Source organism: Aquila chrysaetos, chromosome 4 (assembly GCF_900496995.4).
Source record: "Aquila chrysaetos chrysaetos chromosome 4, bAquChr1.4, whole genome shotgun sequence".
In the NCBI taxonomy this organism is placed as follows: Eukaryota; Metazoa; Chordata; class Aves; order Accipitriformes; family Accipitridae; genus Aquila; species Aquila chrysaetos.
Genome location: NC_044007.1, coordinates 7960383 through 7984035, shown reverse-complemented (window position 1 = coordinate 7984035; position 23653 = coordinate 7960383). Strand labels below are relative to the sequence as shown.

The 23653-nt window shown below is 39.6% G+C and overlaps 1 protein-coding gene across 5 annotated transcripts in view; it reads right to left on the bottom strand.

Moving 5' to 3' along the window:
- The window catches only part of ZFAT (zinc finger and AT-hook domain containing), a 102138-nt gene extending 79408 nt beyond the window's left edge, over positions 1-22730 (bottom strand). For 4 of the 5 annotated variants that reach the window (XR_003923007.2, XM_030011715.2, XM_041122942.1 and 1 more), the window contains exons 1-3: positions 21710-22081; positions 8621-8791; positions 4042-4302 (exon numbers count right to left, since the gene is read on the bottom strand). Coding sequence is in view for 4 of the 5 variants with exons in the window: in XM_030011715.2 (XP_029867575.1) it covers positions 4042-4302; positions 8621-8791; positions 21710-21776 (499 nt within the window). In the remaining variant the exon portion in view is untranslated. Of the gene's footprint in view, positions 1-4041; positions 4303-8620; positions 8792-21709; positions 22082-22395 lie in introns of those variants that run through there. The other variant, XM_030011716.1, reaches the window with a different exon arrangement.
- Positions 22731-23653: the final 923 nt, after the last annotated feature.

The following is a 23653-nucleotide window of genomic DNA, read 5'->3' as shown; positions in this document are numbered from 1 at the left end:
TGCTCCACCGTGGACCTCCCTGGGCTGCAGGGGGACAGCCTGCCTCACCAGGGTCTTCCCCACGGGCTGCAGGGGAATCTCTGCTCCGGCACCTGGAGCATCTCCTCCCCCTCCTTCTTCACTGACCTGGGGGTCTGCAGGGCTGTTTCTCTCACATATTCTCACTCCTCTCTCCAGCTGCAATTGCTGTTGCACAGTACCTTTTTCCCTTCTTATACATATTATCCCAGAGGCACTACCACTGTCGCTGATGGGCTCGGTCTTGGCCAGTGGCAGGTCCGTCTTGGAGCCGGCTGGCATTGGCTCTGTTGGACATAGGGGAAGCTTCCAGAAGCTTCTCACAGAAGCCACCCCTGTAGTCCCCCCACTACCAAAACCTTGCCACGCAGACCCAATACAAACAGGGGGAAAAAAAAAATCATGGTATGAACCAGGGATGCTCTTGTGTTTTGAACACCACTTGTAGTTCAGGTCCTCCATCTCAAAACAGTTACAGCAGAATTGCTGAGAAGAATAAGACTGACCAGATGCATAAGCAATTTCCATATAGTCTAGTTAGTCTGTTACTTAAGACTCAGGATAAGAATAATCTAAATGCAAATACATAGATTTCTAAATTATGAACCTTATGCAAGAGGTTATACAGAATTATTGTTGCCCACTTCCCAGAGTTATAAAGTAAGATGGCACTCAATGAAATGAGCAGCATCAAGTTTAAGAAACAAGCAGAAGTACCACTATTTCACAGACTATGTAGTCACACTCTTAAAATCATTAACACAGAACATACTGAAAACTAGAAAAGCAGACAGCTTTGTAACCCACTTAGATAAATTAATGAGTTTAACAGCTTTCAGTTGCCAATGATATGGGTGAAACCTCTAGTTCAGGGACTCTGTCAACAACTTTGACAACTAAGAATCTTGGTGCATTTTGGTAAGTATTCTTTTTTAATTTTTAAACTATGAAAAGGTCCTCATTAAATTACATGAGCAGATAAAAAAATATTTATAATTTCCTTCTTTGCTTGCCTTCTCAATGTTAGTCTTTCTTCGTTCACATTTAGAAGGTTCACCCATCATCCTCAAAACCTTCTTCATAATGAAAATTGAGTCCGATAACAATTCAAATCCAAGAGCTCAAATTTTAAGGACCGTGTTTTCCGAGCTGGTAAAGCAATGCAAGTATGACAAACAATCCTAGGCATAGACCATACTGTTCTTGTCCACTCCTCAGAAGGTTTTGAGCTACTCAATGTAATCACATTTTCTGAAAGGATAATAATAATACACATGCTACTTTCACCTACGTATTGAAAAATTGAAAAGTTGTCACAAAGCAGTTCACGTGGTAAAGCCAGAAGTGAAAGTTTTCCTGGGATGGGACAGTAGTCAGTAGATGGCTGAAGACTGAATTTCCCAGATGTATTCCAAGGAAGAATTACACCTTCAGAATAAAAACAGCTCCCAAATACCTTCACAGTTGGCAGTCAAGGTAGGAATTTCTGGGCTGGAGATGTTCTAGCTGCACTAGTCACCAACAACTGGAAGCCCTTGTTATTTGCTCCTCAAGAATGACTTACTTCTTTGCTTGATTGGTTTGCTTTTGCCAGAGAATTAAAAAAAAAAAAAAAAAAAGTTTCATCTGCCCAAAACTCACATAAAGTTAGATAACTTGGACAAATGGATTACTTTGTATGCACATGACTATCACCTTTGAGCAAAGTTAAATAGCCAGTAGGACTAGATGATCGTTTTAGGTCCCTTCGACCATTCCATTCCACTCCACTCAACTCCATAATGAATATTCACTGTTGTCTTTTTAAACAGGCTTCCTAGAGGGGTGGTCAATGCCCCAAGCCTGTCAGTGTTTAAGAGGCATTTGGACAATGCCCTTAACAACATGCTTTAACTTTTGTTCGGCCCTGAAGTGGTTGGGCAGTTGGACTAGATGATCATTGTAGGTCCCTTCCAACTGAAAATACTCTATTCTGTTCTGTTCTATTCTAAAACTTTGAGAGGCTGAATATATTCAAATCAGTCTTAAAGCTAAATTTAAACAATGAACTTTCATACTCCAAAGACAGTCATTCACATAAAGTTTTGTAAAATAGAAGTAGTGAGTTTGGCATTATTTTTTAAAGAGTAGAACAAGCCATCCTGTGTGATGGTGGTGCATTTCCTTCCCCCTCTCCAGGCTGATTTACAAACTCAGGAAGGCTCGCTAGGCCTTAGCATAAGTGTAATGAGTCAGGCAGTTAAGCGAGCCTTGACTGTGCCAGGAACTCTTACACAGCTAAGACAGGGAGATATGCTGTGCGTCTCAAGGACTCCTGCTGCCCGGCGGAGGCGGGGGATGGGAATAGAGATAGCCTGTTCTCATAACAACCTGCAGCCAGTTCTTTCTCCTAACAACCTTGAGACATTACAATCCTCCCCTGACAACCTTGGAGCATCCCGTATCTATGTTTTGAGTTATTCTCCAACAGTCTCGGAATTTTCCAGTGCAGCTGGGATTCTAGCAATTTGTTAGTGACGAAAGTCAATCATTGCCCAAACCTATAAACAGCGCTACTGAGTGAGGCCCTTTGAGCTCTCTTGGACCGCAGCGGGCTGTGACCAGCATCTCCCTCTGAGCAGGACGCCTCTCAGAGCTCACAAACCTTCCAGTTTGCGAAAATCAGAGGTCTGTCGCTGAAAGCCGACACGACCTGGGCTGATTCTCTTCGCTTCTTGAGGCTCGACCCTTCGCCCGTTGAGACAAATGCCGAAGCATTCGGTGGGAATATTTTCACTGACCTCGAGGGGAATTTTTGGCAGGTATACCTCTTTTTCTCTCTCTTTTACTCTCTTTTGTTCTCTTACATGTATTTCTCTTAGTGTCTTTAAGCATGCGTGTGTACTAACCTGAATAGTCTATAGTAAGTAAGTTACAGCAAGTATATTATAAGCTATTAAGTATGTTATAGCAAGTATAAGATATAAGATAATGCTTTCAAATTTATACTTAAATTACTGGCATTATGTTTATGCAACTGTGAATGAATTTTAGGCTTCTATTATACTTATGATCCCTTTAGATATAAACCGTTGTCCAAGTCTGGGACTAGGAGTTGATCCAGCCGCACCTAGACTCCAACAGGAGTTTAGAAAGCAAGGGGGTCTTCTCTGAACCTCGTGACTCAACGGGAGGGTTTCCCTTACCCTTTTACTCCATTAGACATAAACCGTTGTCCAAGTCTGGGACTAGGAGTCGATCCAGCCGCACCTAGACTCCAACAGGAGTTTAGAAAGCAAGGGGGTCTTCTCTGAACCTCATGACTCAACAGGAGGGTCTCCCTTACCCTTTCCCACATTTCCTTTTACACTATTATGTTTTCAGTTCCTATATACATAAGTTTAGTTTGATTCTGATTTAATTTTCCTGTGTGCATTTCATCCATGTACTAAGTAATAGAGTGAACCTTGTCAACAAATTCTGTGAAGTCGCACTTTTATACAAATTTCTATTAAATCATTTTTCTATTGCTAATACAATTGGAGGTGATTCTTTAAGCGATCCGAACCTCTCTTTCTCATTTTTAAAATCCCCCCCGTGACATCCTGAAAAGCAGTCTTCAAATCTATCAAAAGAACAGGACAGAATCCATGTTTCCCAAGTCACAGGACAGAAACACCTATACAGGATCATCCATCCTACCCTATGTGTGATACTTACCTATGTGGCTCATACCACTTTTCACTGGAAAACTGTAATCCTCTTTGTGAAAAACAAAACAGTTGCTTATGCAAAAGAAGCATTTCAGGGAGTTTAAGATAATTATTAGTGCAATAAACATTTTGACCTTTTTAAAAAAAATTAAAATATCTGGTCTTTCTTCTCAGTTTTGCTTCAACATGCTTTTTGTGTTAAAAGAAACGGATAATTCCATTCCATTTAAAATTAACACTGGGGATTACAAGTTGTTACCAATCAGGTCACAGGATGGAAACACACTGTTTCACAACATGCTTCAGAAATTTTTGTTGGATGTTTTCTTACCTCCATCTCCTTCTTCCTCTCCTTCATTTAAAACAATAATGCAGATATGTTTCCTCAGCTGACGTGTGTTGGAGAACTTCCGATTGCATTTCCTACATTCCAAGCTGCCTGGTGAGACTTCAGACAGTTCCAGTCCTTCTTCTGTCCCAGGCAGAGTTTCTTCACTTGGAACAGGGTTATTTTCTGCCACATCTTCATCCACACAAAACTTCTTAGTAGACCCTTTTGGTCTGCCCCTTTTCCTCTTCACTACAAGAAGCTCTAGAAAAGAAAGTTAAAGTTAAAAGAAGTTATAATTAAATTCCACAGCTAATTAGCTAATATCCATCTAATCTTTGAAAAATAGGAATATTAAATGAAGTTTGAGAGCCTCTATCCCTAAAGCTTAAAAAAAAGGTTAGCTTCACACAAACTTATTTTTAAGCAGTGGTATTTGTTGGCATTTCTGCTAGCTGCAAAGCAATAACATTTGTGTTACTGAGATTGGCAGATGTCAAAGTGCCACAGTTTTACAGAAATTAGACTGGAAGCACTCCTTTAGAGTGTTCTATAACTGTATCAGCATGCATATTCTACAAAGTTGCTCTGCTGTGTTCTGACACTCTACAAAAAACCTTTTTAATTTAAATCACTCTCGAAGAAATTGCTTAAGTATTGAGATGTATTCAGAGAAAAACAGTTTCTCTTTTAAATCCAAAAGCTCATTGAACTTTTAATAAATTGAACAATTACTCTCTACTATTTCCTCTGGTTCTTCATTGTTAGCACTTTTTAGCCAAAAGTTGGTATAAAAAAAAAAAAGTCAGCATCAAAAAAATTCCAAAAGTCATGCAAAAAATGTTTCCTTAATGAGTATTTCAAATAATTAAATTCAGAACTCATCCACAATTCTTAAATAAATACATAACTTTACATTTCCATATTTCTGTAGAGGAAACATTGATAAAATCAATGAGATGTAGTGAACATAGAAATGCATGACAACATAAAAAACTTCACGCTCGTATTTCCTGCTTAAGATTTCTCTCATCACTGCTGTAGTTAATTCAACAGCCAACTTGCTATCACCCGCTCACAGATGTAACTGTTGACTTCACTGACCAAACCAATTAGATCCCAAGAAAACTTTAAGTCAACAAAAGCAGATACTCAGAGGGAAGGGTGGAAACTTCTGCATAGTAATTAAGTTATTTTAGAAGTAACTTATAGCTAGGATGAAATCTATCTAATAGTTTAATACAATGAAAAGAATCGGTCTCTATCAGTCTCTATCTTTCTTGTCAATCTCGGGGGTTGCTTGCTTGGTTTTTTACTTCTTTATACTGTGTGCTTGAGGAACTATCCAATTGTTATTGTACAGATTTTAGTTAGTTACTTTGAACTTGCTCTGCTGCAAGAAACTGTCACTACACAAGCAGCAAACCATGGTAGCACTGAAATTATTTTTTTGAGTCTGAGCAGACATCTGGTGAAGAATCATATCTACTCTGCACAGAAGGAAAAACTAGCATGCATTGAAAAGAGCTTGCCTGATGGTGCATGGAGAAACAGGACAGAGTTAGGCTTCTTCCAGGCTTTTAGGATTCATTTTATCTAACGTTAGACACGTGAGCTCTCAAATTAGTTAATATTTGTCTTCTATATTGAAGGAACAGAGAAACTGCTCTTCAGAGTGCAGTTCAGATCACACAAGGCCTGAATCATCTCTGGATCCCAGGGTGACTAAGATCCCAGTTTAAGAACCTTCAGTTACATGCAGTGAAATCCAGCTTAGAGAATTAAAAGGTAAAAGAGCTTGACATGGTCATCGTAATTGCAAAAAATCCCTGGAGTTTAATGTGCATTAAAATGCGGCAAGTGAAATAGAGCAGGTATGAAGCACCTGTCAGCCATCATCTTTGTAACATCAGAGACAGACAAAGGACTGGCACATACAAAAATTTTGCCAAGTACTCTGTTTTTAATGCTCAGAAAAAAACAAGCAAACTTAAATCTTGTGCATATTTCAGCTTATGGCAGCCACAGCAAAGGAGCCCCTTAAAGTTTTTTTACACCAAAATATTTCCAAATCTTGAGAATTATGCAAAAATGAAAAACAAAATTATTCTCCTCAAAATTTCATACTTTTAGTGTTGGTTTGCGGAGAGAGGGAGAGGGGGGTATGTTTGTTTGGTTTTGCACAGCACAGATGGGGGAAGTATGAAATATGTCTTCTGGGTTATAAGAGAGAACAAAATGTGACCTATGCATAATTTGTATAACAGCAACATCTGCCTGGTACCCTTAGTTCCACTTAATAAAAAAATTCTAACAACATCCTACCAAAATGGTTAGGACAAATCAACTCTAAATAGATCATGACCTAACTATGGGAAAGTGGCGTGACTAAATAAAATTCAGCAGAAAGCACTGCCAATAAAATAACATTAGAATAATAAACATATACTACTTGCCTAGCATTTTACTTGTTCACAGTACTTACAAAATCATTAATTTATTACTCAGGCAGAACAAAGAGCTCCATTAACAACTCAGCGTTCACTCATCTATACCAATTCTGGAACCGCTACAGCGTTTACCAATACTTGGAAGAGAAACTATGCTTTCAAAGGACAAAAAGATGTTCATCTATCACTCAATGAGTACTAAAAGGAAGTTGTAATTTCTAAGACTGTCATTCATCAGTGACTTCTCCTTTTAGTGAATTACTACAAAGAAGGGTCCACTGAGAAAAAAATTGTATATTATAAACTCTTTAAAGTTTTGTCTGCTGCAAATTCCATAACAGGAGGGAAAAAAATGATGCCTTGAAAGAAAACTCTCCAGATTCCTCTATTCAACTGTGAACACAGTTTAAACAGAACACAGAAAATAACTGAATAGGACTTCAGAACAGACTACCCTCTTTTCCGATCAATCTGTGTGATGGGAAAGAAGAAATACTAAAGTATGTCTAGAATATAAGTTGAAATCTAGGTGAAAGTAATTTACCTTGACATTCTTACTGACAGCAGATGGCAAAGAGTTGGGCTACATAATCTGAAAAAGGTGGCACCATATGATCATATCAGATGATGAAAAGTACTCACCAAGAATAATGAAAAAGGTAACTTGTGAATATGTAACTTAACATATGAAAGTTATATTTTACATAATTAGATTTGCAAAGTTGTTTTCTTAAAAGCTGCATATGTCTAATTTCTGTTGCTTCAGATCATAACAGTAATTACGTACTATCCTCATAAATGTACAATGCATGCTTAACAACATACAATACAGAAAGTGCAGACAATCCCTGACACAAAGGCAAAAAGAAGTTTACAGAAGAGCCTTTTTACTAAAAGGAATACAAATATGTTACAAAGTACTAGTCTCACTGTGCTCAGAAATACAATTTAGTAAAGGGATAGCAGGAAACAAAGATTTAAGAAAGGCAGATGCATGCTGCATAACAGGAAGCAAAGATTTAAGAAAGGAAGATGCATTCTGCATGCCTGAGAAATTCATTTTGTACAATGAAAATAAAATTAGAATGGCATTTTGAAACTTGATGTAGATCTGATATTTATTCATCTTCTTCTGATGCACTGTTAATTTTAGGCATTGTGTGAAATAATAATCTGGTGCAATTTTTCCTCACCAACTATCTGAGGAGATAGCAGTTACACTTGAATACTATATGACCATTATTAGAAATACCTTCTTATGGTGATGAAGTTAATATAGCTACTGAATTACTGCTGGTAAATAAATGAAGAAATATCACATGCATATGTTAATGATAAAAAAAAATCCTGTAAGTATGACATTAGAGTGTTTTTTATTCATAAGCACATAGTTTTTAAAATCCAGAAATCATAATGATTGGAAAATCCTAGTAGTTGTCTTAAGTAAGAGGTTTGCCAACCATATAAAACCATTGCTCAGTAAGGGTCTAAAAGAAGATATAATTATGAAGTCTGAATTATTTTCAACCCATTGCTAATATTACCAGGGATTCCAATTATAATCAGTTAAAAATGGAATGAATGTAACTTCTTCCACTGCAGAGTAAAATTTTTCTGTATAACTAATTCAACCTTTGACTACCAGACTGTTTTATTTACCAGTGCCAACATCAAAGCACAGTTACAAATTATTTCCTTTTTGGAACAGAACTATTAGTATTATCTGAATCACAACAAAGAGGTTAGACAACTCAAAAAGCACACCACCATTCCTAAGCCTCAAGACACACCCCCATCCGTGGTATCCTGGTTGCTTTCCACTGCTATTACACAATCTTCCCACTGCTATTACATAGCTCAAATTAAAGCTGTAGGAAGCAGACCTTTCTATACTTGACATTTAAAATTAATGGACCAATGTCATCATCCTCTATCACATGCTGAGTTTATCCACATCTGTATTCTGGTCTATTCTGCACTGAATCAAATTCAGAGTGGCAGTTGTACAGTGACCATTATGAAAACAAGCTATGTAAATCGTTCTATACACAATGCAGAATCATCACACCACAGGTTTTATTAAAAAACTAAATTACTTTGAAAATTACATTCCTCTCAATTTATGAATGTACCTTCTCCATCTTTGTTTATGTTTGTGGGTACTGTTAGAGGTTGGAGCGGAATAATGATGTCATCCACGTTGGTCCCTTCTTCTGTATGCTTCTCAGAGACATGAGACAATAGTTCAGATTGATTTGGTGAAAATAAGTTACAAAGCTTACACATGAAGATGGAATTGATCCCTGAAAAATAAGTTTAAAAACAAGGAATTAGTATTTCCAAAATTGTTTATTTTTATTACCACTAATTATTGAGATTTTGGTTCAGCTAACGCAGTAACTATCAGTTAACTTAAGACACTTAATAGACAGTAATGAGTTGAAACAAAGAATGTTACACTGTTAAATTAAGACATTCATAATAAATCCCAAAATGAATTAATTTAAGAAATGGTTAAACTCCTACCCAGATCCTCACAGGGCAAAAAATTTCTTCTGGCTCAAATCTTAGAAATTTTCTAACAAGACCCAAAAGGAAGCAGGATAAAGACTTTTTTTTTCCCTTCCAGCCTCAGACAACATTACAATTTCATATTTTTTCAGACATACAGTAGAATTATATAAGACATTAAGTCATTGTCCAGGTTTGTTGTGTATCACATTGGTATAAATGCAAAACATTTTATCCTTTAGAAAGCAGCTCTGAAATACAGCTGGGCTCCAAATCCTAATTTATGTTCACAGACCTCACTGTTCTTTCCTACATGTGCTTAACCTTTCTACTTACCCCACCTAAACAAGCCTAATTCTCTAATTACCTGTGTAAGTGCTGGAAACAAAAGAAGGAAGGAAGAATTAAATACCATAAAAGATAAAAGGAAACTTTTCCTTCACCACAGTAACATTTGTTAGAAAATAAATATATTTTATAAAATTGTATGCTTTGATGTGTCACTTTTGCCTTAGCATGTTACCATGAGCATACACTGTGAGTTAAAAATGTTAAGAGCATCATTTCAGGGGTCATCATCCTTAGATGTGGCTCTGCCACTAATGAAAGAGTGGGGAGGAAGGTCAAAACATCTGCAGCACAGTAGACCACAAAATGTTGCATCATATGACAGTCACAGCTATGCAATCACATCATCTTCCTTTCTCCTTCTGGCCATTCACTTCAGAGCTGTACAAACACACAGTTTTCTCTTCTTTTATCCCAATATATGAAAAAAATATCAGGCCTCATCTTGACCCATCTACATAGAGAAAAATGGGCAGGAATAGGAGGAAAATTTAAGCAGGGGAAAAAAAGTTTTTCTCTCAAAACAAAACATGTCATGTCAGCCTCAGAGGCAACATTCAACATTAATGAAAACATTTAGTATTTCATACCCTTTGACATACAAGTTGTACGAAAAATTCCTGTTGATTCAAAAAAAAACCCCAACAAACTAAAAACCTTCAAAGCAGCAGCAAATGAAGAATTTCATTAAAAACTTTCCTTGGTCAATGCTTTAAACAGAAATTTTATAGAACTTTTTAGACAAAACTTTGTGGTTTTTTTAATTCACAGGTATTAGAGGTGTGATGTGAAAGCAAAGCCACAAGAGAGTAAATAAAAATAAAGAAGGGTTAATACAAAGTTAACAACTCAGAAAAACCCAGCTAAAAACACCTCACAGACTTTTGGCAGAGAGTTAATTCAGAGGACTTTGTTTGCTTTCTAAAATTGCTGTCACTTGTTTTAATGGTTTGATTTTTCAACAGACCCTGCTCCCTTCAGTGTCCAATGAAACCTAACAACAACCAGGAACCAATTGTAACAGCACGCTTGTTCTTCACCTACATATATAAACTCCTGGCCCAGAGATTTGTTTCAACTGCTCCTCTCCCTCCACCTCCCTAAGGAAAATTAGGGACATACGCTCACTGAAATCAAACTGGAACAACATTTGAGGTACAAACCAAACCACAGATTAGCCGGATAAGTACAGAAATAAAGTGGTATTTTGTGAACTTTGGGATGAATCTGGGGGGAAGCGAACAAGGAAACTGTATTTTGGGACCTGTTTTCAAAACAATCCCAAGCAAAGATCACTAACCCTATTCAACATTATTCACCTCCTTTCACGACACACTAATTATACGGTTCACCCCACTCAAGAAAAATCCATCTTTAAGGTGTTCTGTATGTTAAGAACAGCAGAGCTGGCTCTCTTTTACAGTTATTTGCACCTGAAACTATAACAAAAGCATCCTCATCTTCAGAAATAACACAACCACCTCAAAACCAAAAGGCAGAGTACGCCTTCATCTCTTTTAAAACACCTCTGAAAAACAATTCAAATACTGTTCCTGTTTTGAAATATGCTCTATATTACACACACAAGCAGCTATGTAAAATGTATAGTACACTCAACGTGTTCTTAGGAGCTTGGTAGGGTTCCTTCTCAGACATTTTGCTGTCTTGAGCACAAACACATTTCTATTTTGACTGCAGTATGTTTATAATGGAAATGTTCCTTTGAACCAGTTCCTTTGAACTATTTCTGCTGTAGTTAGCATTATTCTTTTTTTAAAAAAAGTGAATGAAGCCTGTTATTGCCCAGTGGATGACAACTGTTCTCTTTAAATGTAAATGCACATTTAAGATTCACACTACAAAACCTATGAGCATTTACCTAAAGGTTTAACTAACACTGAACATTGAAATTCCATGATTTAGCTGACACTTCTATTTTGAGGTTTTATTTGCCACTGTTTCTACTTCCTAACCTGCTAGTCGTTTTCCCTAAAAGTTCAGGCTTACTGCTTTGTGTCTCCTGTCTCCTCCTGCAACGGCTGTAATCAGTACTCACACACCACTTTATCTCTTGCTCCTCCCAGTGAGGACTTGGAGATGGGCAGAAGAGCAAGAAGAATCCCCAAAAGTCTCTGTGGTTGTTACAAGTGCCTGACTACACAAACCATCACACAGAAGTAAAGCTGGAACAGAACCAGAAGTGAACAGACCAGGTGGCAGGGAACAGTGTATTAGTGAAGGTTCAGAAAGCATCAGGAGAATATGCAGAAGATACATGTGCTTTGCTCAGAGGTGAGATGGAAACAAAACTGACTAAAGAAATTATTTTAGGAAGCATGACTGGAAAAGGAGGTCAGATAGCAGAGGATAAACCATGCTGATCAGGGGCCTAAACAACTAGATTAGGAGTAAGCAAACAATAATTGATTAACCAGTTGCTAATTAGGTGGTGTAGCAACAGAGGAATGAATTATAGTCAATGAAGTGTAAAAATCAAATAAGCAATAAATTAATTAACTATGCAGGGAATCAATGATTAATTAGTGAATAATTAATTATGTAGGAAATCAACAGAGCAATTAATTAGACAGCAATTAAATATGCAGAGAAAGAAAGGAACAGTAATCAAGTATGCAGGTAAACAAACAACAGGAATTTCAGCCAAAACCAATTTGGAACATTTCGTTGGCTAAACATGCTTTGTGTTAATTCATTATCTTCAGTTCGCTCATATAAACTGTGCTAAGTGTACACTGAAATAAATAATACCAGTAATTTTCTTCTTAAATGGAAAAGTAAGCTGTAATGTAAGTGAAGCCATTTTTTTTTTAATTCTTCTAAAGACCTCAGCATATTTCTTAATTTGTCAATTTTTTTCTGTATATTAAGCATGTATACAGCAAAGGGAGATTAACAAATAGATTACTAAAAACAAATAGCAAGTTGCAAACTTGGTAGCAGGTTCCCTTATTCCCAATCCCCTTCACAAAGCATAAAACAGTACCTGTGCTTTTTTGCTTTAAAGTTGGAGTGGGGAGGAGAGAAGGGGGGGCGGGGGGGGAGAAGCAGATACCTTAGAAAAATCACTGAAATCAACAATATTTAAGAGAATCAGGTAATATATTATTCTTATACATACTTTTGATCATTGTATGACAAAACCTAGTCCAGAGTTAATTTTAACTAATCAAAAACTTTCATTTTGTATAAAAGGTAGGCTAGGGGTTGGGTACTGTTTTGTTTTATTTTTAAATAACTATTTTCACAAGAAACACAGAGCAAGGAAACAAATCTGTATTTACATGCCATAAATCATTCTAACGTATCCAAAACTTTTCACCACTCTTTTCAATGCAGGCAACTGTTAAAGACTTCTGTAATAGCCTTTGAAGTTCTGCAACTGTTAGAAGGAACTAGAACTCTGTAGTTAAATACAAAAATAAAAATTCACCAGATATCTATTGGCCTGTGGAATAACAAAGTTGATAGTACGCATGCTTCTGCACCTGGTCAACCTTCCTAAAATACACAGCAATAAAGTTCAGAATATGAATAACTACTTATTTCCTTCTAAACTTAAAACAAAGCTGAAACAAACCTTGCTGCCTCGTCACCATCAAATTCTTAACAACAAGAACTTTGTGCAATTTAAAATCTTATACGTCATTCTTAGACTAGGACTTTGTCTTATTGGGTTTTTTTCTTTGGTTTTGTGTTTGTTTTTTTTAAATGACAATTAGGCATTTGTGATTGTATTACAGACAATTAGTAATGCTAATGGTGAAAGTGAAAAAAAGAATAAAGTATATTAAATCTAAAACATTTCCTCCCATCTTCAGCATATGTAATATAATCTTTATTCTCAGTTTAGTAACTCCTTTATCTCTCAAGTTATACTAGTGTTTGTTTCCAATTCTTTTTTCTTTCCCTCTTCCTATCACGCATTTTTAACCTTTCCCTTTCTGTCTCCTGCATTTCTTACACCATGCTCTCTACCAGACTCTCTCATCTCTCTACCCCTGTTCCTTACTATGCACTTCCAAGCTTTCAACATAACTACTCATGTTGACTTGTACTCCTGTTTCCAACCTCCTTTTTTCTTGCAGCTACAAGAACTTTGCCCCTCTCTGTTCAGGCCTGGTTGGAATCCAACAGTACTCATTCTTAGCTTAAAATCTTAAAGGTAAACATAGCTTCCAGGTTTCACAAGATTTAGACAGGCCTGATCTAAAGCTACCGCAGTCTTCATTGGGTATATTATACCATACGGCTAGCAGACACTGTCTTACTGAATCCTGCTAGAAGATTCAGGTATTCTTGACTCAGATTAAGTAAGAAGCAATATCTTTATTTCCAGGGATAACACCCAGTTACAGCACAGAGAAAACCACCATGTCTCTTCTCCAGCAGTACTTCTTCCTCTAAAGACACAATTTAAGCCATTGATTTGCCATTTTCTCCTCCAGCAAAACAGCTAGAGGATCTGCATGTACTTAGCCACGGACGTGGTTCCTCACATGCTTGGTCCTAAACTCCCTTTGCTTCTATCTTCCCATCTACAAGCACATCAAGGTTTGCAAAGAAAAGCCTCGTGGTGGTGTTAGTTCCTTTAGGGAACCTGATAGAATTATTAGAAACACAAACACATGTCTTCAGCTCAGAATCATGTCCTTGGGTCTACTCTCCTCCTTCTAGTTCTACAACACCGGCTCCTTCTCCAGTGGCTGGCTGCACTTCCAACTTGTTGTGGGTCACTTAACTCCCTGCTCCAGTTCACCAGCAGCTCAGCAAGAGCTAACAGGGAGCAGCGCAGCGGGAACACACACCAGCCCTGACGCTCCATCGCTTCACTTGATGTTTAGGTCCACAGGACCTAAACCACTCAGGCTCACTCTTCACCACTCAGGTCTTCCAACTCTGCAGTTAGTGATGTCATAGCATGCAGCACTTCTTGCAAATTCAATTATTAGGTGAGAAGTTTGGGCATTTAACATCCTCTGTATGAAAGGTCTTAAAAATGACTGTATGAAAGTTCTTGTTCTGTTGTGCATCCAAGGGTACAGCCATGAAACAGAACGTAGTGAGCCAAGAATGAGATGAGAAATAGCAACTTCTTAAATAAGATTTTAGTCTTTTTTATCATTTACAAGGGTAAGTGGAAGATGAGAGTCTGCTTCATTAAGGCTATCTGATCAAGAATATTTTCAATGCAAAGGAGGTCAGTAAGTTAATAGGATAAATGATGAACAAGAATACAGAGACACAAACCTGGCAGACAAGAGATAAGTGTGACAATGCCTAGGACCAAAAGTCTCCAGTTACTAATTGATGGGACACCAAGAAACTGCATGCACAGCTTTGGAGAAGTCCACCTCGACTTTCTAACTGGCAAGAAAAGGGAAAAGCAGAGGAACAGGAAGATTTGGAATACTTGCGGAGCCACCTGTGGGACTATGTGTATTTGGTTTACATGGCAAGGTTTTGGTAGCAGAGGGGAGGCTGCAAGGGTGGCTTCTATGAGAAGACACCAGGAGCTGCCCCCATGTCAGACAGAGCCAGTTCCAGCTGGCTCCAAGACAGACCCACCCCTGCCCAGAGCTGAGTCCATCAGTAACGTTGGTAGTGTCTTTGTGGTAACATATTTAAGAAAGGATAAAAAACGTTACACAGCAGCTGGGAGAGAGGAGTGAGAACATGTAAGAGAAACAGTCCTGCAGACCCCCAGGTCAGCAAAGAAGGAGGGGGAGGAGGTGCTCCAGGCACCAGAGCAGAGATTCCCCTGCAGCCCAGGGGAAGACCAAGGTGAGGCAGGCTGTCCCCCTGCAGCCCAGGGAGGTCCACGGTGGAGCGGGTATCTACCTGCAGCCCATGGAGGACCCCACACTAGAGCAAGTGGATGTGCCCTGAAGGAAGCCACAACACATGGAAAGGGGCCCACACAGGAGCAGGCTCCTTGCAGGAGCCACAGCCCATGGAGGGGAGCCCAGAGAAGAGCAGGTTTTCTGGCAGGACTTGGTGGGGACCCACGCTGGAGCAGTCCATTCCTGAAGGACTGTACCCTGTGGAAAGGACCCATGCTGGAGCGATTCATGAAGAACTGCAGCCCATGGGAAGGGCCTGTGCTGGAGCAGTTCATGAAGGACTGTCTCCTGTGGGAGGGACACCACACTGGAGCAGCGGAAGAGTGTGTGGAGGAAGGAGCAGCAGAGACCAAGTGTTAGAAGCTGACCACAACCCCCATTCACCATCCCCACCTCCAGCCACTGAGATGGGACCACTGTGTGTCCCAGGTGCAGCTACTGGGGGGACTGGGCTGAGTGAAGTAAGGGGCTCAGCACCAGCAGCTGGAGTGGGATCATGGGTCATAGCCTGTGTGCCTGGTGCCAGCTGCTGGGCAGGGGTGGGATAAGCATCTGCATCTTCCCCAAACCTGCCGCGTGGCTGTGGGTGTCATATCGAATGGACAGAGGGGTCATGCTGGTACCTGGGAGATCTGCGAATGCGCAGGTGCTTTGTGAACCTAGAGAGTGCTGTGTGTGTGCTTTCACTAGTGAACTTCAATCTCTACCAGCCAAACAGGAAGACTTGGCTGTCTCTACTTACATGTTACACAAATCCTATACATAGGTGCTGTTGAAGGCAGTGCCTCCCATGTTGGTGTCTCGTGTGTGGTGTGTGCAGAACGTGTCTCTGGGATACATACTCAGCTTTGCAGCTGGTTGAATCTGCAAGTGGGAAAGCAGCAGCCATGTCCATCAGCCTGCGACAGGGACTCCCCCAGGATATCCCCCACAATGTTGTTTCTGATCTTTCTCCAACAAGTTTTACTTCCTTAAGGTGTGCTACTCTCAAATCTCCAAGCCCATACCTATAAAAACAGCTCTGCTTGTGGACCAAGTAAAAGCAAATCCTACAGTCCCACCTAAATCTCTCCTACATCTCAGCACTGGGCTATATTCAGAGATAACTGCCTAAAATCCAGCAATAATTTTAAAATATTCCTAAAACAATTACTTATTCTTATAGAAACTCCCAATATCTAACACCTTAACAATGCCTACAAATAGCTAACACAAATGTTATAATGCAATTAGAAACAGGCTGTATTTTCATCTACCAGTAAAGCACAGCACTGCATTGCTGTCCAACAAGCTTATAAAAAAAGAGGTATTTGTTACTTCAGTACCTGACTTCCTCTTTCCATTGCTCTCCTCCTGCACTGTTATCTTGAAATCTGCAATTATTAGATCACAATTCTATTAACTACAAGTCATCTTTATTCAATGGAGTTAAATTTTCCATTACAATACCAAACATGATAATAATATGCTAACGTGATAATTACTGAGAAAATACAAGGGTTTCTGTTCAAATCTCAAGTGCAATGAAAAGCGGGCACAATTCTTCCAATAAAACTAATGTTTTTATTAAAGAACTCTTCATAGACAAATGCTAAGCACGTAAAATATCGAAGTGTCTAAGAACAATAAACAAGACTTTTCCTTGATAGCTTCTTTAGGTAGAAGTATTAAGATTGTGAGATAACGGTTAATATGAAAGCAATAAGTAAAAAAGCCAATTATTTGTGTTTAATACAAGCAACATTATCTCTCAGTAAAAAAATGGTTTGAACTGAACATAAAAGAATTGGCACATACAGTACAATGAACTATGATATCCTATACTAATGTCAAATGCATTAAAAATTTTTCTTAGACATCAGAGCTTATTCCTCTGTGCATGTTAGAGATATTTTTCATTTTCAATGCTATTTCAAATATATGAAATTTTCAAAAACACATTATAATGTATCTCTGATTTTTATTGCTTCAACTGGAGGGACTTTTTTGTTGTTGTTGTGTTTTTTACTTAAAATCTACTTTAATCTGTTTAAAAAAAGAAATCCAAATTTTTTTTAAAACGCTGTGAAATTTATGATTATTTGTTTTTCATACCTTCGAGTAATGAGTACCATTCCATAATTTCACTAAAATGTAAGTAACTGTCAGATGCATTTTTCTATCTTACAAAAAAGGATCTTTAAATGAATGTAAGTTTTGATTATGTATACTTTAACCTCAGAAGGCTATATTTAGCCACAGATTTATTCCTTAAACCTCCCCCTTGACCTTATAATGTTTTAGTTATCATTTTAATAAAGATGCTGGCATAAACTAATTTTATTTCTCTTCATCTGATAGAGTAAAAAAATTAAATAAATCAATACTTGTTTCCTGCTATTTTCTCTATTTTGATTCATCAAGAAATTAGTATGCAGGATTATGGCATATCTCCAAATCAAAAGCATTATCCTCAGTAAGCATTAAGGAAAAAAGTATATAAAACCTGCCACTATTTGCTACCATTAGAACAGCAGCATCACAAGAATCCCACGTTCAAAACTAACAAATTAACTGTACTAAAAGCAGCAGGCGAGACAGAACAGAAAGCTGTTCCTTCATCTGAAGTTGAACCATTCTGAACAGTAAGCAACTATTTTTTAATTCACCACTATAGGATGACTACTGAGACAAAACCCACAATACAGAATACATTCAGTCAAAGAAAAGGAGCACCCGACCAAGTCTGTTCTCACTTTTAGCTGCTAACTAAAATCAGGACAGTTTAATTATCATTAGTTAAATACCACAAACATTTTTTATTTTAACATTAAGGAAGAAAATTATGGCAACGTTGGTATAGGATGCATTCCTGCAAAAACTAAAAGATGATACTAAAATCAATACCGCTTAATATGGTTTTATGGAAAACCTAATCATATACATTAAACATTCTTTCTAACAAGGCCACAAGTTTAGTTTACAAGGTAAACTACATCTATAGAGGCTCTCAGACATTACAGAGAGGTACACAGTATGTAAGACTAAATTATGCTGAAGTTTGTAAATGTTTCTGATTAAGAAACTGCATTTAAAAATCTATACAATACAAATATACTAGGACAGACAAAACAAAAGCAGAAAAAAAAAAGCACTAGTTAAGATGCTTGGGACATGAATGCATGACAGTGCTGTTGTGAGCAGAACTAAGCTGATAGTTTTGCATATACCTAAGGGAACATTAAAAGTTGAGAAAAAATACAGAGAAGCATCGGGCTTCATCCAACCCAAAATTTAAGATATTATGAAAATGTTTTTAAATTCAAGACTAAAGGGTAGGTGACAAGTCCAAAAGACCACAGAGAATCATGAAGACTATTTTAAAATGAAGGATGACACAGAGGTTAGTAAAATTTTAACAGGAAACAAAGAACAGTTGAAACAAATTGTTGGGTTTGTTTTCCATTTCTTTATAGTTGCTTTTAAAAAGATAAATCTACAATAATGCAAGAAGCCTAATAAGGTGTCAAAATCAAAATGCCTAACTGTAGACACGGATTATTGGCAGACACGCATTCAAACAGGTTTCTGAAAAATATTGTTTTAATGCCAGTGGCACACTACCACATCAAAAAATTGAGGACAGAAAGTAGGATGGATTGTTTGTGAAGCAATGCCATCTGTTAAAGCAGCTTAGGTTCAAATCTGATTAACAGGCTATTTTAACGAGTAACAGTATCCCTGAGTAATGAAATATTTGCATTATACAGAAAAGCACAGTGTTAGGACTACACGAGCAACAAATGACTGTGACACACTGAAGGGGATGAACAGGTTACAAAGACACAAACAACAATATATTGTAGGCTTCAGTTATCCTTATGCAGATTGGTTAAGTGTCAGGTCAGGACAGGATGCCACGATTAAATGTTCAGACACCATTAATGACTGCTTCACCCAGAAAGCAGTCAGGGAAACCAGATGAGGAGAACCAGTTCTTGACTTTATCAGAAATAAAACACAGGGCCCCATTTAAAACAACACTACTCGAGAGTTACTCCGTAATGGTGATGAAAGAAGTACTCAAAAATTCTTTAAAAGAGTGATAAAAACTGAAATGTTTGTGTTTAACTTCAACAATGTGAACTATATAAAGATAAAAAGCATCTTTAAGAAAACAAAAACAAACCACAAGAAGGACTAAAAAGGTTCCAATTACAGTTAAATTCTTGAAAGCAGCATGAAAGCTATTTAAAAGCATCATATTTGCTGTTAATCATCAAAGAAGATTTCAGAAAGGGGAAGAAAAAAAATCTAGCACAGCTAAATAGCAGTGAAAGGAAGCTTTAGTAGAAGAATACACCATTATAAAAGTTAAAGTTTTGTCAGACAAGGAAAACAAAAAAAAGATTTCTGAGGAGTGGAGAAAAGGCAAAGTGTAAAATGAAGAACTATGAAATCACGTGTCATGGAGGAGATGACCAGCAAATGATCCCTCTGAAACTGCTGTCTGCTCTTTTAGCTGATCTCTCCCTGCTGCTGCACTGGGAGAAGCAGAGAAAATGAAAGCAAGCATGGTTCTTCATATAACTCTAAGGTGGGTACACATCTGCTTGGTGTTAAAAATTCTTGGAAGGAAAGTTCATCAAGAACTAGTAAGTGGAAAGACACTAGTTGGGGCTCAGCAAGCCCATAAGAAGGCCTAAGAGAGTATTCTTGACAAATATCACTGTGTGCCTGCCCTGTTCTTAAACTTCTCTATTTAGACATCCATCATGAGTCACTGTTAGAGACACGATGTGTCAGGCATGCCACAAAATTAAAATCCGATCATTGATATTTTCTTGGCTTTTTTTAAGTCACAGTAAGAGCACTACACAATGTGGACTTTAATGCAGCTCAGTTACTCTAGCATTCAAATACTGTAATACTTCACCAACACAACAGTACCTCTGAAAATCTCCAAATACTTGACATAAAGACATCATTAGCTCCAATACAAAGGCAGAGAAACAGACTAGTAACAGGCTACAGTTCTGCCTTTTGCTAAATCAATTTTAGATGGTTAACTTGAGTTACTGGAAGACTAAGTATCCAGGTTACATCGACTGGCTTCAGACTTGTCTCAGATATTGCCAGAAACCAGAACCCGCTTCATGCCACATGATGAAACAGCCACCCCAACAGGAAAAGGGCACAAGGCACTTATCTCTCCTCTTTGAAGCGTGTTCTCACACTCTCACCATAACCATACATATTGTATTTATCTAGTCTGTTACTAGATTTGTCAAAAGAAACTTGAATTTAGAACTACTGAAGTTTAACTAATGAAGGCAAATGAAAGCATATGTTTGTTTGGGGGGTTGGGAGGGGGGGTGTTTTGGTTTTTTTGTTGTTGTGGTGGATTTTTTTGGTTTTTTTTTTTTTTTTTTTTTTTTTTTTTTTTTTTTTTTTTTTTTTTTTACACACACCAGCTTTACAAATGCTCCTGGAAAAAGTTACATGAAGTTCTTCAAAAGAAGACAACTGCCTACACACATTTATGTTGGCTAAAATACACAAAATTGAGAACTGGATTTAAAAGGATGTTCTAGTAACTAGGAAATGAAATTATTTGCAGCAGCTTAGAATATTCGCTTTATCAAACATATAAACAAGGTAGCTTTTTCATCATTAAATAAAAAGCCGTAACAGATGTGCTTATAGCAAGACACTTTTTTAACGTTTTAAGATCGCCCTCATGTGGCTAAATGCAACACTGCTGAAGTTACCACTAAAACGCACTCTCGTACAATATCGTACCGTAAGTCATACTACCAGAGAGACCGAAAACACTTGGAACCTCTTAAAGAGTAAGCACGAAATACATGATCAGCCACCGACTTCAGGATGCCCTGGTTGAAATGCTCCAAACCTGATTTTTGGAAGCACACCTAACAGGAATTCATGGGAAGTCAGATACAGTTCAGCAGTTGCAGTATCAAATATACCACACGCTTGTGACAGTTCTGAGTTCAACTACCCTCAGAACATTTTTTTATTAAAAGAAATGTCCTTGAATAAATCCAAATTTATTAGTAGCAATAGTAGTACTACTAGTAGTAAGAGAATTAACTTCTCATCTAAAATTGGATCAGACAATATAAAGCAGTCTTGGAATGCTTTTACAATAGTACTCAAATTTAACACAACACCTGTTAATTATTTCGCTATTTAAATATAAGTTGTTCTCCTGATAGTGCTACTCTCTTTGGCATAAAATCCTGTTTGAGTTGTAAACTAATTGTCTGTAAATACTTCATAGGACAGCCAGAAATAACTTAGGATTCTAAAAATTAAAACGCCATCTCAGGGAATGACAACCAAAAGCCGAATTTGAGTATACGGGGTAATTAACCAGCGTTAAATTACTGCAACATCGCTTCACAAACTTGTACTGCAACAAACACATAGGGATTGTGAAACACAAAAAGCGTGTACACAATATTACTACAGCTATCACGCCTGCATAATTTTACTTACACGTGTCATGAAAGTCAGGCCAATATAAGGCACATAAAGGACTGAGATGACAATGCAGTGGAAGCATCTAACTTTAGCTTGTTACCTCCCTTCTGCAGCTGAACTCTTAGGCTCGAGCTAAAGCTATTTACAGAAGCCGTCAAAAGGAAAGCAGGAGCGTTTTAAATCCAGACGTGCACTAGTTCAACACAAATGGTAGGCAGCCCGGCAGCTGCTCTTTTCCAGGTGTCCCCCGACAGGCTCCTGAACAGGAGCGGCGGCAGAGGCAGCAGGCCGCGGCCTCCTCCCCTGCAGGGAGACCGCGCGGAGGCAGCCCCGCCGCCTCCCCACACGCACTCGGCGGCCCACGGCCCTCCCTCACCCCGCCGGCCGGGCACCCCCCGGCCTAGGCCCTGACCCCCCGGCCTAGGCCCCGGCCCCCCGGGCGAGGCAGCTCCACAACCCCCGATGGCGCCCGGCAGCCGCTGTGTGTCCCCCGTCCCCCCCTCTACCGCCAGCGGAGGGGCGACGACGGTTGGGGTGAGGGAACTACTTCTCGTGCGGATGGAGCGCGACCACACAGCTGCCGCCGGGACTACTTTCCCCCCCCCCCCGTCAGAGCCGGCCCTGCTCTAAGCGGATCCGTGCGCGCTCCCCCGCCCTCCCCGGCCCGCCGCTTGCGGCCGGCCCCGCGCCGCCCCGCTCACCTGCAGCCGCAGCCTCCATAACCGCGGCGGGGAAGGGGCGGGAGGGCAGCGGGGGAGCTGACCGAAAGCCAAGCGGCGCGGCCTGGTTTAAAAAGAAAAAAGGGGAGGGGAGGAGGAGGAGGGGGGGGGAGGAGGAAGGGAAAACCGAAAATCACTCCCGCGCCAGCGGGCCGGGCTCCCGCGGGCCGCGCCAAGCTCCCCCTTTAGGTAAATAAAATATTATTTTAATCGGTGGGGGCGGTGGGGGTGAGACTAGCCGGGCGGCGGGTTATGGCGAATCTGCCGCGTCCGACACGGCGGCTTCTTCCTCAGCGACGTCGCGCAGGAGAGCGCGAGGGCAGGGAGAGGGCGGGGCGCGAGGGCAGGGAAGGGAGCGCACGCGCCGCCCAACGGCCGCAGCCGCCGCCGTTGCGCCGGCGCCTGCGCAGTTGCGGCGTCGCCCGCCGCCGGCCCGGGGCAGGCTCAGGCTGCCGGGTCTCCTCAGGCGCTGCCGGCGGGTTCCCGCCGCCCGCTGAGGGCTGGGGTCCCGGCGGGACGGGGCTCAGCTGGGCGGAGATGTGTGTGTGTGGGGGGGGGGGTGATCCTCCGGCCACCGCCCGAGCCGCGGTTGGGCCGAGGCTCCGTGTGCTGGGGTGAATTCTCTGTGCCCCTCTCCACGGCGGGGGCCCGGAGCAGCCTTCTCCCTGCCCCGGGACCCTGAGGAGGATGGGACTTGCACAGTTTATACTGACGCAGCCCTTCGGTCTCGAAGCCCCTTTTAATTTACCACCGGTGATTACGCAGCTGTGTCGTAATGAACCTGCTACATCTGCATATTTACAAGCTTGGCGGGAGATACGATTTCCACTATAGTCCATAAACAAACATTGATGACTTGCTGTTCAGATGGATATTTAGCCTCATGCCTAAGACCCTGACTGTTCCATAAGTTATTTTCCAGAAGTTTCACATTTGACTTGGGGACAGTGTATCAACATGTATCAACAGTCTGGTGAATCACATCATTTTTTGATCCAGCTCCCACATCATGAATTTGGGTATTAAATTATTTATTCAGTTACTGGTTTGTTTTTTTCTTTTTCTTAATAGGAGCTTGAAGACAGGTAGCTTCCATGACATAGCACAACTAGTGCTGCTGGAATACTCATAAACACCCACTTCTGCCTCATTTTCTGTTTTGTTTTCTGTTTCGTTTCCACCCAAACAACCACTGAAAATCAGTTTTATCACCGTCACTTTTAAATCATGACAAGTGTTG